This window comes from Anabrus simplex, chromosome 10 (genome assembly GCF_040414725.1).
Source record: "Anabrus simplex isolate iqAnaSimp1 chromosome 10, ASM4041472v1, whole genome shotgun sequence".
Lineage (NCBI taxonomy): Eukaryota > Metazoa > Arthropoda > Insecta > Orthoptera > Tettigoniidae > Anabrus > Anabrus simplex.
This window is the reverse complement of record NC_090274.1, coordinates 72243133-72259553: the sequence shown is the minus strand read 5'-3', so window position 1 is coordinate 72259553 and position 16421 is coordinate 72243133. Positions and strand designations below refer to the sequence as shown.

Below are 16421 nucleotides of genomic sequence, written 5' to 3'. Positions count from 1 at the left end.
TCATGGATTTTGCCTTGGCAGTGGCATGGATAGAATACAGACAAGATAGTCTACGAAGTGGTTTTAAGAGGAAAGACATTCTGACTTACTTCAATTTCAAACTGGACGTTGCAGAAAAACTTATTTACTTTTACAAGGACAACGTAGGGGTTGAAGAAGAGATCGAAGACAGTGAAGATGATGCCAATGAACATGGGAAACGTAAAAGGCCAAGAACATCCCAGTTATTACCTCCACCACGCAACAGGTTTGAAAACGCTCTGCATATGCCGGAAATGATGAGGGACAAACAGAAGAACCGGTCCAGATGTAGACTTCCCGGCTGCAATGCATTAACTTGGGCCTGTTGTACACAGTGCAATGTTTTTTTGTGTTTATCCCTGGACAGGAATTGCTTTCTTGCTTTCCACAAGAGATAGAACAGTACAGAACATGGGATTTTCCCAGACAATTTGATATTCCTTCTCAGTGAATTCAATTTTATTTTTGTAAATATGTGTTCATTCAAACAAGACTGCTATCTTTGAGGGGTTTTTAAATTTTAAAATTCCAATGTAATGAATAATTTTTAAAAAATCCTTATTAACATTTTATATAGCTATTTAGTATTAAGAAAAGGCCTTATAATCCTAAAATATAAAAATAAAACATTCTAATGAAAATTTATTTACCATTCAGTTCAGGATATTTTGTCTACGTAGAGTCCTGATGTATCACTGGTGATACATACCCTCCTGACTTTGTTAAGGGATGAAATTATTTTTTGTCAAATTTATAGTCCTACTGAACATCCATAGAGAAACAAAAGTGAAATTTGATTAATTTTGCCGAACAGATGTAGCTCAGGATGCTAGAGGCTAAGCAAGAGACCTGTATTCCACCCTAACTAGCTTTGGCTTTAGATTGTTCTTCGAAAATAAATACATTTAATTAACAAATTAATGCTGCATGCTTGGATACAGCCTAACAAATTGTTCCTTTGCTCTATCATCAGATTTAACACGCCTATGCTATTTGCAGAGGCCAACTGAATAATTACAAGGCACACACAAGAAAATGGGGTTGCTAGATGATGGATCATTATCTTGTACATAAAAACATCTTCAATGAACACTATTAGGCCTTTTAGCATTCAAATCTATTACAGAAACTGGCCAAATGTATTAACTCCATGTCATTAGAAATGTCTGTAAATTTATGATTCATTTCCACCATAGCATTCAGTCTGCAAGCCTCTGCGAACTAACTAAGTGCCTTCCTAATCCTCTATTTGTTACCAGCTCTGCAGCTTCTTTTAGTTGCAAATCTCCTAAAACTTGGTCTCCCTCTACATCTCTTAGTCAGTTAAAAAAATTTCAATGTTACTTAGGAATATGTTCGCTATTATTCCTGATAATGGCGAGTCCATGATTAACCCTTCCTTTTGTCATTAGATTTTTTGTCAGTGAATGCAAAACCGCTTTGGTTTTAAGGTTATTCATTTAAGGTCACACACGATTTTCCATAAAAGTTGGGAAAGATAACACACTTGCACAAAAAAAAAAAAAAAAAAAAAAAAAAAAAAAAAAAATTAAAATCAGTATGAAAAAGCAAATGTTTTGCAAACAGCGGCCTACTCATTACCACGGTATTTTTTAATTCCAATAGCCAGAACACGCATATTCAGTTTCATTCTTAAAAACTGTAATAGTATCACTCTGGAGGCTTGTGGCAGAAGTTTTCATTTTCTTACTTCAAACGGTATCACCTAACCTAGGTTTACCACACACATATTATGAAAACATATTTCAAGCTTCCTGTAGAGTAACGATAATCTTTTTACTATAAATTTACATGGGAACAGCCTTTCTGAAATTTTACCAGACATGAAAGTACATAACCTAAAATCTAACATTACTTATGCACACCACTGTATCTTTAGGAGAATTATCACATGCTTATTTTTTTTTTTTTCAGTAAATAGTATTAAAATTAAAATTATTTGCTTCAGCGTTTATTTCTAAGGAATTAACAACTGCTGTCAGTGCACTTATTGCAAAAACATGTTCTCTCAAGGTTTCTTTACAACAGACCGAGTTGTGGGGAGAGCTCGCTCAATCAATCAATCAATCAATCAATCAATCAATCAATCAATCAATCAATCAATCAATCAATCAATCAATTAATTTTGGCTCGCTCGTGCACGAGGAATCAGTGCGGACAAAGATCGGTTGCATTCAATATCAACGCTGGAGTAGAGTGTATCAATACTGAAAACAGAAAACTAACACGCTTACCCATAATAACGGATGAATCAGTAACGAGGGTTCTCAATGCAATATAGGAATTTTCGAAGGGCATAATAATATTTTCATTAAAACGGGGTTTGCTTCTGCTGTACTACAGCAGCCCGGTTGGATGTGTATCTGAGTATGACATATCACTTTTGCCCTATGTGTCTGTGCTCTGAATTCCTCTTCTGCCTTGAATAATTCTTAGCAAGCTTATGATACAGTTTCCATTCGTTCTTAATGTTCCATAACCATAAAGAATAGAAATATGAAATTTAAAATTTTAACATTTGCGTACGCTAAATGCGGGTTTTGCCCTATGGGGAATTAAGTTGGTTATATTGTATAACAAAAGACTGAATAACAAATTACGAGAGGAGCGATTTTTGTGATAAACTCGGATGAAGAGGACACATGAGCTGAAAGAACACACTTTTAGGCTCCTACACCAAACCACAACGTTGGAAGGAAGGGTAGAGGACAAGAAATACAAGTTGCATTAGTGCTAAATATTGGGGTACACAAGCTTAAGCAGTCATGGAATTCCAAATGAAATATGTACCTGTCGTGCTCCTTCTCGACTAGGTGGTAGCGAGCCCGGAATGCGACCAGATGAGCATAATACGCTGGCGCCGGAATCGAGACGGAGCGAGTGCATCTCACATACGTGTGGCACAGTTGGTACGTCAGACACTGCAGTTCATCTGAGTCAAAGTGGTTATCGTCCCACAACACATGGTAATGACTAGGACGACTTGTACCCTGGAAAACAAAAGCACTTTACTCAAGCAGAAATAACATTTAATTTTATGGGATAACAAGGTGCAAGGTACCTTACACAATAAGCTGGCAACAGTAAATCGCACACACATTCGTAATCAGGACACAATTTCAAACACTATAAAACATGAGCAGGCAAAAGTTTTCCAGAAAAATAAATTAAAATGCAAGTTACAAGACAGCAACAGTAGTGAAAATGAAGTGTAATATAAGCACAGAATATAATTATATAGCTTCAGATTTCAGAGAGTACTGGAAAAAGAAGGGAATCATTCTTATATGAAGTTCCTTCCTGAACAAGCTACTTTTGCGAGGCTTTTCTAAATTCAATTACATTTTTCCATATTAAAATAATCATCCTCCTCCTCCTCCCTGCCCCTTATTCAGCTCCTGCCGGGTTGGGACAATTCCAGACCACTCCTTCCACCATTCCTCTTCCATCATTTTGTCCCAGTCCAGGCCGCTTCTTGCTGTATTCCCCTGTATTAAATCACTGAATCGATCCACCTTATTCTAGGTTCCCTCTCGCACTCTTTCCTTTGAATTTCATCTCCATTGTCTGTTTTTGGTATTCTCTTCTCCTCCTTCCTCTGTACATGTCCAAACCCTCACAGTTTACTCCTATCAATTTTCTAATTTAGGTTTTCCCCATTCCGACCTCCTTGCTCACATCTTCGTTTCTCAATCTGTTCCTCGTCTATCCTATCATCGGGCCAATGACCTAGCTGTTAGGCCCCTTTAAACATCATAATTATCTTTCCTACCATACTCCTTCGGTATTTCATTTTGCTGGCTTGAATTCTACTCTCCTTCCTATCTGTCACTGTCAGAGTTTCAGCCGCATAGGTCAATATGGGTGCATAATACATTTTGTACCAGATCTCTTTACACATCCCTGTTACTTCCTTATTCCAGACAAGGTTTCTTATACTTTCCATATTAAAATGTTCAGAAGAAAATTTGGCTATATGGTGTGGGTTACTCTAGTCACGTCCTAGTTCGTGAACCATGAGCAACGGCTGAGTGGCCTAGTAAGTGGTCCTGAGAGTTGGGATACCAGTTGCTTCAGAATGGAAGTGGGCATCTCGGACATATTCTGAGTCATGGCCCTCCTTGTGCTCAGGCGGCTAGGACTATACAATCCACCAGTGGTCCATAACCCGCTAGAGGAAAGATCCTCACTTGGACTATGTGCAAGTAGGGCAGCATCCTGCTTCATTAATTTACCGAGCTCAGAACATTTTAAGCAAGCCTTGGACCTACGGGAGTAACGGAGTCCCACTCCCATTTGACAGGCGAGGGACTCCTTGGAAACAACCTGGCGAATGAAATGGAATTCGATGGGGAGCTATCAATATTAATGGGGCTTATGGAAGAAAGAAAGTAGAACTGGCTGAGTCAGCAAAGAGGATGCATCTGGATGTGCTAGGAGTAAGTGATATTTGGGTAAGGGGAGATAATGAGGAAGAGATAGAAGATTATAAAGTGTACTTGACGGGTGTTAGAAAGGGAAGGGCTGAGTCCGGGGTAGGGCTCTTTATCAGGAATACCATTGCACGCAACATAGTTTCTGTTACGCACATAAATGAGCGAAGATGTGGGTAGATTTGTCAGTTGGAGGAATTAGAACGAGAATTGTCTCAGTGTACTCACCGTGTGAAGGTGCGGATGAGGATGAAGTTGACAAATTTTATGAAGGATTGAGTGACATCGTGGTCAGGGTCAACAGCAAGGATAGAATAGTGCTGCTAATGGGCGATTTCAATGCAAGAGTTGGGAATAGAGCTGAAGGATACGAAAAGGTGATTGATAAATGTGGGGAAGACATGGAAGCTAATAGCAATGGGAAGCGTTTGCTGGACTTTTGTTCTAGTATGGGTTTAGCAGTTAGGAATGCATTCTTCAAGCATAAGGCTATTCACCACTACACATGGGGAGGCTAGAGGTACCAGATCCATAATAGACTATATCTTAACCGACTTCGAATTCAGGAAATCTGTTAGGAATGTACAAGTTTTCCGGGGATTTTTCGACGATACAGACCACTATCTGATCTGTAGTGAACTAAGTATCTCTAGGCCTAGGGTAGAGAAAGTGAAATCTGTCTGCAAACGAATAAGGGTAGAAAATCTCCAGGACGAGGAAATTAGACAGAAGTACATGGATATGATTAGTGAGAAATTTCGAACAGTGGACAGTAAGCAGGTTCAGAATGTAGTAAGTGAATGGGCGGCATACAGGGATGCTGTAGTAGAAACAGCAAGGGAATGTCTAGGAGCAACGGTGTGTAAAGATGGGAAAAAGCAAAGATCTTGGTGGAATGATGAAGTGAGAGCAGCTTGTAAACGTAAAAAAAAAGACTTATCAGAAATGGCTCCAAACAAGGGCCGACGCAGACACGGATTTGCACGTAGATGAAACAAAGCGAAACAATTAGTTGTTGAATCCAAAAAGAAGTCGTGCGATGAGGCTAGGTCAGGCAGCAGGGAAACCTTTCTGGACAGTAATAAAGAATATTAGGAAGGGAGGGGAAAAAGGAAATGAAGAGTGTTCTGAGTAATTCAGGTGAACTCATAATAGATCCCAGGGAATCAGTGGAGAGGTGGAGGGAATATTTTGAACATCTTCTCAATGTAAAAGGAAATCACCCAGGTGGTGTTGCGAACAGCCAAGCTCATGGGGAGGAGGAAAATGATGTTGGCAAAATTATGCTTGAGGAAGTGGAAAGGATGGTAAATAAACTCCATTGTCATAAAGCAGCAGGAATAGATGAAATTAGACCTGAAATGGTGAAGTACAGTGGGAAGGCAGGGATGAAATGGCTTCATAGAGTAGTAAAATTAGCATGGAGTGTTGGTAAGGTACCTTCAGATTGGACAAAAGCAGTAACTGCACCTATTTACAAGCAAGGGAACAGGAAGAATTGCAACAACTATCGAGGTATCTCATTGATTAGGCAAAGTATTCACTGGCAGCTTGGAAGGGAGGGTGCAATCAGTCGTTGAGAGGAAGTTGGATGAAAACCAGTGTGGTTTCAGACCACAGAGAGGCTGTCAGGATCAGATTTTCAGTATGCGCCAGGTAATTGAAAAATGCTACGAGAGGAATAGGCTGTTGTGTTTATGTTTCGTAGATCTAGAGAAAGCATATGACAGAGTACCGAGGGAAAAGATGTTCGCTATACTGGGGGACTATGGAATTAAAGGTAGATTATTAAAATCAATCAAAGGCATGTATGTTGACAATTGGGCTTCAGTGAGAATTGATGGTAGAATCAGCTCTTGGATCAAGGTATTTACAGGGGTTAGACAAGGCTGTAATCTTTCACCTTTGCTGTTCGTAGTTTACATGGATCATCGGCTGAGAGGTATCAAATGGCAGGAAGGGATTCAGTTAGGTGGAAATGTAGTAAGCAGTCTGGCCTATGCTGACGACCTGGCCTTTTTTTTTTTTTTTTTTGGTTGCTAGTTGCTTTATGTCGCATCGACACAGATAGGTCTTGTGGCGACGATAGGACAGGGAAGGGCTAGGAGTGGGAAGGAAGCGGCCCTGGCCTTATTTAATGTACAGCCCCAGCATTTGCCTGGTGTGAAAATGGGAAACCACGGAAAACCATTTTCAGGGCTGCCGACAGTGGGGTTAGAACCTACTATCTCCCGAATACTGGATACTGGCCGCACTTAAGCGACTGCAGCTATCGAGCTCGGTCGACCTGGTCTTAATGGCAGATTGGGCCGAAAGCCTGCACTCTACCTTGGAACTTGAAAAGAGGTGCAATGAGTACGATATGAAAATTAGCATCTCGAAGATTAGGTAAGAAATTCAACAGAATTGTATGTCAGATTGGTGATACAAAGCTAGAACACGTCGATAATTTCAAGTATTTAGGTTGTGTGTTCTCCCAGGATGGTAATATAATGAGATTGAATCAAGGTGTCGTAAAGCTAATGCAGTGAGCTCGCAGTTGCGAACAACAGTATTCTGTAAGAAGGAATTCAGCTCCCAGACGAAACTATCTTTACATCGGTCTGTTTTCCGACCAACTTTGCTTTACAGGAGCAAAAGCTGGGTGGACTCAGGATATCTTATTCATAAGTTAGAAGTAACAGACATGAAAGTAGCAAGAATGATTGCTGGTACAAACAGGTAGGAACAATGGCAGGAGGGTAGTCAGAATGAGGATATAAAGGCTAATTTAGGAATGAACTCAATGGATGAAGCTGTACGCATAAACCGGCTTTGGTGGTGGGGTCATGTGAGGCGAATGGAGGATAGGTTACCTAGGAGAATAATGGACTCTGTTATGGAGGGTACGAGAAGTAGAGGTAGACCAAGACGACGATGGTTAGACTCGGTTTCTAACGATTTAAAGATAAGAGGTATAGAACTAAATGAGGCCACAACACTAGTTGCAAATTGAGGATTGTGGCGACGTTTAGTAAATTCACAGAGACTTGCAGACTGAACGCTGAAAGGCATAACAGTCTATAATGATGTATGTATGTATGTACTGTATGTATATATGTATGTATGAAAGCAAGATTCCATTTTATGGTATGAAAGTATATAATGAATAGCTTCTTAGACCAAGGACATGTACTGTATACCAGCAACTTTCAACCTCAATGGAACTACAGAGCGAACCGCTGTGAAGGGAAACTCATTTTCCTGGCACAGTGAGGAAGAATTAAGGAGGTTTGCCACGAAATCTGCTAGGTGCAAAATATGAAAGAGAGGAAATGATTGTCTGAAGAATGAAAATGGTGCTGTGGTTTCTGAATTGCTTGACAAAAGAGAAATTAACATACTCTCCATGAAGCATCCTGGTGAAGTTGATGGCACAGGGAAATAGAACAGAAACAATGACATAGCTTTTAATCCCATTGTTAGAATACTACAGAGGAAAAAACAGGAATCTACATTTTAGAACAAATGTCCCCTTGCCATGGGTTGTGGCACCACACACAACCATTAACCCGGCTTAAGGGAGATAGTTACCTCACAAATTCTTGCTATTACCGCTTAGTCGTCCTCTTCTTCATCCATTTCCTTTTCCAGATTCTCTCTGGGTAGGGTAGTGTACCAAAGCCCTCCACCTTACTCGATCTTTCCACCACTCCTCTTCTAGTACTTTATTGCTATCGACTCCTCTATTTGCAATACAGTCCACAACAGAGCTCCTCCATCTCATTCTAGAACATCCCCTAAGCCTCTTTCCAGTCACTATCTATGAATGTTCTCTTTGGTATTCTCTCTCCTGGCATTCTCATCATGTGTTCAAACCATTTTAGCTTTGCTATATCAATCTCTTCTTGAAGTTTACACACTCCCACACTTCTGCTTGTTTCCTCATTTTGTGTTCTATCTCGTCTTGTCTTTCCCTGTATGCTCCTCAAGAACCTCATTTCAGCTGCTGTATCTTGTCAAATAAAATCAATCACTACTGATCTGCATTTAGGGCAGTCGCCCAGGTGGCAGATTCCCTATCTGTTGTTTTCCTAGCCTTTTCTTAAATGATTGCAAAGAAATTGGAAATTTATTGAACTTACTCTATCTTTCCACCATTCCTCTTCTAGTACTTTATTGCTATCGACTCCTCTATTTGCAATACAGTCCACAACATAGCTCCTCCATCTTACTTTGGTTTCGCTTAGTTAACGCCCAGGCTGCTGAAGCATAGGTCAGTAAAGGTTTATAATAGGACGAGTAAAAAACCTTCTTGCACTTCATTGACACATCTTTGTTCAATACAATGTCTCTCACACACTGGTAGAAACTTGCAGACTGCTGTATTCTTAAATCAATTTCTCCATCCAAATTTCCATCTTGTGATATCACGCTACCCAAATATTAAACATTTTTCAGTACTTCAAGAGGTTCATTTCCTACTTTTATCACTCCCCTGGATTTTCTGTTACCTCTTGTCATGATCAAAGTCTTACTTTTCGCAGTACTAATCTTCATTTCAAAATTTACCTCTTCATCCTAAATCAACTTGTGTCTGTACTTCCTCTTCATTATCTCCCCAAACTACAATGTCAGCAGCAAAGAGCATACTTTACTTGCTCGCTCATCATCATCTCCTTGATGAATGAAACCTACAACCTGTTATCCAGTCTTTGACCGAGTCAGGGGTGTAATGAATGAATCATATATAGGCTATTATTACAATGGGGTCGCCACTCCCAAGGTGATTATTAATGACTGATAAATGCTAGGAAATGATAATGGAGAGTGTTGCTGGAATGAAAGATGACAGGGAAAACCGGAGTACCTGGAGAAAAACCTGTCCCGCCTCTGCTTTGTTCAGCACAAATCTCACATGGAGGGACTGGGATTTGAATCACGGTATCCAGCGGTGAGAGGCCGACACGCTGCCGCCTGAGCCACGGAGGGCCCCCTTCTCCTTGATATTATGTAGAATTCTATCTGTGATGATAATGAATAGTAAGGGAGACAATACACTTCCCTGTCTTAAGCCTGTCTCAACTCTGAACAATCCAGTTTGACCCACTTTGTAATACTGCTTAGTACAATCACATTTTTCCTTGCCCTGAAAATGATATCTGTCATCCCTTGGGAAACAAACATGATTTCCAATTCAGATAAGATCCATCCCCACAGTTGCACAATTACAGAAAAATGCCTTAAATTCCTGAACTTCACAGGATAAGTTGTTAGCTACAGGAATGTTCCGTTTTGTTTGTTGGTTAGCAGTAAGATTGCTGAATAACACAGAGAGTCTATTTATGCTTGTATTTCACATTCCATTCAGAAGTTAGAATTAGATTTTGTGTTAGTAGTGGAGTGAAGTTTCGTCGCATGATACAGTAGCCTGTATCTGGATTACAGTAGAAATAATTGTGTGAAATTGACTAGTGTGGTGCATATTTGTCTTGTGATAGCCTAGTTATGAATATGGAAAACATAGCAAAATTCCTTACTGATAAAGACAAAAATAATATCTTTCAGAAAGTGGACTGGCATCCGCATCCTTAAGCGCACAGAGGTCATGAATGTTGGACTTGCACCTTCGGAGTTTTGACTCGATAATTCGACTTGGTCGAAGTTTTTCAAAATGGCGGTAATGATTCCCCCCTGATCGCACACGGTTATGTACTTTCCCTAGCAGAATAATTTATTCCATACAGTCCTTATTATAATCATTGTATCGATGAAAGAGGTTCAGTGGCTGGATGGAGGCAATTTATACCGAGTCCAATAACGATCAAGAAGAAGAAGAAAAAGAAGGAGGAGGTCAAGTGTAACCTCCAATTCATTGTCTAAGAGTCTGACCAGAAAATAATGTTTAATAACACACTGCTCTGAAATAAAAGGCTTCTACTAACATTTTCACAAAGAATGTGATCTGCAAAATACTTGGATATTTTTAATGGTTCCTGTGCATATGTTTTCTATATTTATTGTTTGATATTCTTCACATCTTTCAGTGCACTTATTTTTCTATAAGCCCCAGTAGAGAAGGTTTTCATATTTGTTCTCTCGTGTTTTTCACGCCTTTTAATACTTTCCGCTCATCTTTAGAAATGGTACATATAGTTTTCAATGTACCCGCGGATACACGTCGTAAAATGCACTCACTTTAAGTTTATTATATGGATACCTTTTCAATCCATTACATTCATAAGAATGCTTAAGATTTATACATTACGATCAATTGGGACATGTTTCGCCTTTAATGTGGGCATCCTCAGCCAAATCCTTTTCCCCAAAATCACAGATTGTCGGGATCCCGTGACTAGTGAAGGAGAGATAGCAGCAGGTACCCCTGCAAGTAGGAGCTGCACACCACCACACTTCATCACTGTATAAATTTTGAATGGATGGAGATATCTTCATGGTCCTTTCATCACTGTGTTTGTTTCACCAGGCTCTTGCCATAGCATATAATTTAATCAGTGAGTGTTTAATGGTTAGCGATGCAGAAACAGCAAAAGAAAATTTCATTGTTCAAACATTCACTTATTCACAAGCTGTACTTACATTTGCTACAATGTCATTTATATGTGTTATATTCGTTACGAGTGCACGACGTGCTCCCGAGTAGCACACATCATGAAGTCAACAGCGGCAATACTTGACATTAATTTATAAGATCGCAATGGTAAACCGCTTACTTTATAAGATTAAAAACAAGTTATCCACAAACCTTATACCAGACAAACCTAAAAGAACTGAATACGCCACTTTTTATATATAGTAACCCAGCTGTCCACCAAATTGCTAACACTTTCAACAAATATAACATGAACATAGCCTTTAGAAAATCCAACACAACACAAAATAAATTTTTCAATTATAATAAAATCAATAATAATAATAACAATAAATATTCAGGCTCAGGAGTCTACAGGTTAACATGTTCCTAGTGTGGAATTTCATATGCTGGACAGACTGGACGAAGCTTCTTTATAAGATACATGGAACACTTCAATGTGGAAAAGCACAATAAATATTCGGCAATGAGCAAGCACATGAAGGAAACGGGTCACCGGTATATACGTTAACGCCTAAGCTATTAAAAACAGTCAATCCAAAGCAGAACAGAGTCCCACGAATATTTAAATTCTTCGAATCAAAAACTCCCCTTATTTCACCGAATACTAAGCCTGCACTTGCCCCTCCAAACAATCCCCCTCCCACATTAACATCGACATGTAATGCTCCGCTCACCTCCGCTTCCCCGCAGCATACCCCTCTTCCTCTATCACATCGTTACAACACGAGAAGTAGGAACTCCAGACACACCAATGCTGGTAATACAGTAAGATAGACATAAATACGGCAAATGAGTAGGTACCCACTTTACATAATATGTAGAGTTTGTGATTTTTAGCATTTGCGATAAATGCGAAATATGTTGAAATTTTGCCAGTGTATGTGCCTTCATCTTATATGACCCCTACGAGTGGTATTCAGCGAGTGCGAATTAGCGATAAAATGCGAAATTGATTCAAAATGCGAAATTATACAATTTATGCGAAACAGATGCAAAACTCGCAGTTTTATACGAAATAAAAATACATCTTTTTAAAAAGATGCATTTCTCTTAAAAATAAGATATATGTTGTTATTTATTTCAGGAGAAATAATTATTACGGCGCCCATTGCGATAGTAAAGCGGTAACATGCTATGACGGACACTTCCGTCCTGCTGCACGGAACATTTATAAGTTCATTATCGCAATTAGCTGGTCGGAGAGATTTATTCTCTTTGTTTTCAGCCTACCTGATTGATGTCAGATGATACCTGAAGCTATTTTCTCTGTGTAAATAGTAACTCTGAGCTGAAATACGGAAAATAAAAAGCACCTCATTTTGCCGCTCGTTGTAAACAATTATGGCGGCATGGATGAGTTTATTCATAACTGGTTTGAAAATAGTGATGTTGAAAGTGGAAATGATTCTCTGGAGAGTGAAAATACTTCTTCTTCAACCGAGTGATGAAAGTGTTCTTCAACCGAGTGATGAAAGTGATTCCGATTTCAGTTCTAAGATGATAGTGCCAATTAAAACTATGTGACAAAACCAGAATGCAACAAGAACGAGTGAGAAGTCTAGGTTTTTTTTTTGCTTTACGTCGCACCGACACAGATAGGTCTTACGACGACGATGGGACAGGAAAGGCCTAGGAATAGGAAGGAAGTGGCCGTGGCCTTAATTAAGGTACAGTCCCAGCACTTGCCTAGTGTGAAAACGGGAAAGCGCAGAAAACCATCTTCAGGGCTACCGACCGTGGGGTTCGAACCCACTACCTCCCAGATGCGAGCTCACAGTTGTGCGCTCCTAACCGCACGGCCAATTCGCCCGGTGAGAAGTATAGTAAAATGATACTTGGAATTATGATCTTGTTGACAATAAGCCTCTTTCTGTAACATGTAAACCAGTTTTTGAAATTCACTATATAGTGGGGAGGAGGTTGGGTAATAATTAGGGCCCGGATTTTTAGGTTGTATAAAGCTTCACTTTAGGTTTTTGAATTCTTAAAATAGGTTATTTTAGGTTTTTGCCTCCAGACAGCAATAAATTTTGGTTTTCGTAGTTCTGTAAAATTTATTTATGTACTTATTTCACAAAAGTTTACACTGTCATATTCATAAAAATACACAGAGAATACACTTTACTGTTTTCTTTCTAAGTTATTTTTTGGCATTGCAGTAAATAACAACGTACATACCCAAATTGTCTGGCGTAAATGATTTCCTGTTGTCACGTAACACATTCTTATATGACAAAAAAGTTCTTTCAAGGGAACAAGACGTCATTGGAGCATAGTACATAGATGTTAATGCATTAGGTTGTAGGGGTAATGTTCCTGAATACTTTTACCCTGTAATACTGAATTGATAACGTTCATATCTTCAAAACCAGGATTGCGTTGAAGAATCTTCTGCAGCTTCGAAGAACATGCCACTCCCAATGGCCCAGGTATTTCTCTTCTGGAAACATTGCCAATGATATCCAGGGAATCTTTGAGGGCAAGGTTGCGCCTTCCAACTGGAGAATAGCTTCTGGCATAAAACAAAAATGTGTCTTAATATATGCTAGGGAAGCGATGAGGGTCGGGCACTCGAGCGATTTCTTGGCCTTTGCGATGCAGGAAGCTTCTGTTTCATCCAAGTCATTGACGACATTTTTAAATTCTTCTAGGTGCTCAGCATATTAAATAGCAGCAGGCAGCCAAGTTCCCCAGCGGGTAAGTATCGGCTCAGGTGGAAGAGGTATTGTTGGTAGTTTCTCTTTGAACATGTGTATACGTGTTGGGGCTTTGAGGAAAACTTTATTAACTGAAGAAACCATGCTGTTGGCGTTACTGAAGTTGCTTCTAATCTCCTCCGCAAGGCGGTGCAGGCCGTGGGCCAAGCACTTAACGTGTAGCACGCTCGGGTAGAAGGACTGTACAACCTGCCCTGCCTTCAACATGTAGGCAGCACTGTCTGTCACTAACAAAAGGAACTTACTATCTTGATTCTCTGCTGGCCACAATATGCGTAAAGCATCCCTCACAGCGCAGGCTATTGTGCTGCTGTTAGTTTGTTCTATTTCTTTACAAAAAATTAGATGAGCGTTACCCGGTTTATTTTGATCCAGCTTACCTACTACCACATTCACAATGAAGCGACCGCAACTGTCAGATGTTTCATCGACAGAACACCAAATATAGTGATCGCCTATATCTTCTCTTATTTCATCTAATGCCTTCTGGTAAACAGGATGCAAATAATTCTTCCTTAAAGTGGATTCATTAGGTATACTGCAGCCGCTGATGTTTCCTAAGAATGTTTTCATGGTCAGGTTACTTAACACGTTCCATGGGACGTTTGCAGACACCAGCGCCTGACATAGGCGAAAGTTAAAGTAATCTTCAGGCTTGCCAACTGTGGAACAAATAAACGTTTGCTTACTGTTGTTGCTGGACTTTTCTCCTCACTACGCTAGCCATGTGAGCAGCTGCAGATTTATGCTGCTCAAGATGGGATTTCTGCTCACATTCAACCTGAAATGAAGAATCCAAATCCTAAGTACACTTCAGTAAGCGAGCTAGGGTATTGCAATGCAGGTTTTAGATCAGTTACGGGAAACTTACTTCTTTGGAGCATGCCTGACAGAAGACTACTCGACCGTCTGTAGTGAAGTGTCCATCTGTAGCAATCCATTTTCTCAATGCGTGCGATTTAGGCATTGTTTCGCTATACAGCAATTACGGTTAGAAAATACTGCAGGAACCAGTCACCACACACTCTGCCGGCTGTACTCTCTATGGACGACTGGAGGCGAAACTGTTTACGTTCATCCTGACCTATCAGAAGCATCAAGGAGCCATCAGATGTCACATATGTAGTGGGAAGCATGGAATGTGCTGCATTTAACGGTAGTAATGTGAACTACCTCCGACCTACTGCTTGTAATTGTGGTGGAAATAATTTTACTATTCAGGGAAAATAACATTCTTTATTTGAAGAAGGTAAAACAGCTATTTAGGTTATTTTAGGTGTCAACCCCTCATTTAGTTTTTTTTAGGTGCAATGAAATTCACATATTCTGCTCCAGGAAGTGTGAAACGAACAAATATATCAACATTTGTGAATTAAATAGCGAGGGAAAAAATAGGTTAAAACCTAAAAATCCGGGCCATAGCAATAATCCAAAAAAATGGACGTAGGGAATGAATTTCTGACTCCACAGTTCTAGGATCACGTTACTAAGGAAACCAATGCCTATGCCTCTACATTTCTTGCTAATTTATCTGCTTCCCTTGAAACCAGTAATACGAACAAAAACATTGGTTTCCTGTTACTATAGACGAGCCAAAAACTCACTTTGCTTTGTGTATTCTAATGTTGCCTATGTGATTAATCAAATTTATGTTAAAGTGACGAAAAAATAAATGGTATGTAAGGGAATATTTCCTTTCACAAGTAATAGTAGGCCAAAGGGTTAAATCATTCAATGTGTGGAATTTCTTTCACTGGCTAAAGAGCACTGCAAGAAACAATCATTCAAACAGCAAATACACTTTCAAGCACCACGTTCATTCTCTTTGTGTGTTGACCCTTGATCATAGTCGGTTATTCTTGACATTGGTGTTGAGTAGTAGTTCTGTTTAAAAGTACGGTAGCGATTTATTTTATTGTCTGGTAGCCATGGGTAGAAGCAAAGTGACTATCAAACAGCATGGCGAAAGTTGCAAATCAGGACATTTTTATGTAAGCGATACAGATGGCCTATATTGATGTGCCGACTCTGCAATCAAAGACTTGAAAAAGAAAAAAAAAAGTTTTGCAGTCCTTCCTTTGCCTTGGCAGCACTTCTGTCCATTTGGGCCTCTACGAACAGTGTCGATGTAGAGTTGTTTTTAGCAACTACAACATAATTGTAACTGATAAGCGGTCTTAAATGAAGGAGGACACCTTTTAAGCAATTGGCATGTTGTACTTTAATCATCATTGGAATCCCTCTTCCTTGTAGGTATGTTGTACTGTGATAAATACATTCAGAATAGTATTTTTCACTTTGAAATTGTGTTTGTAAATTTGAAAATAAGCCTATTCCTGTGTGTGCGTTAATACTTCTTGCAGTCTTATGTTGATGTTTGTCTTATTTTCCATAGTGAATTCAAAACTGCATGATGAGCAATGTGTGATTAAACAGTATGATTTTACTCCCATCTGTTGTGTCTGCATTTTAGCAAATTATGCCTATTTTTAACCAATTTGCTACAAAACGCTAAATTTGAGAAGTTTTGATGCTACAAAACGCTAAATCTCTGATTTTTAAATGCTATAAACCACGAACTCTAACGTAATTATTGGACATTAACGTATGATTTAAACACACATGTCAAATTCG

At 39.4% G+C, this 16421-nt stretch overlaps 1 protein-coding gene across 1 annotated transcript in view; it reads right to left on the bottom strand.

Annotated features, from left to right (window-relative positions):
* Positions 1-16421, bottom strand: part of AGO1 (protein argonaute-2) — a 327978-nt gene that overhangs the window by 31065 nt on the left and 280492 nt on the right. The window contains exon 18 of the mRNA XM_067155023.2: positions 2833-3032. Within this exon, the coding sequence (XP_067011124.1) occupies positions 2833-3032 (200 nt within the window). The remainder of the gene's footprint in view (positions 1-2832; positions 3033-16421) is intronic.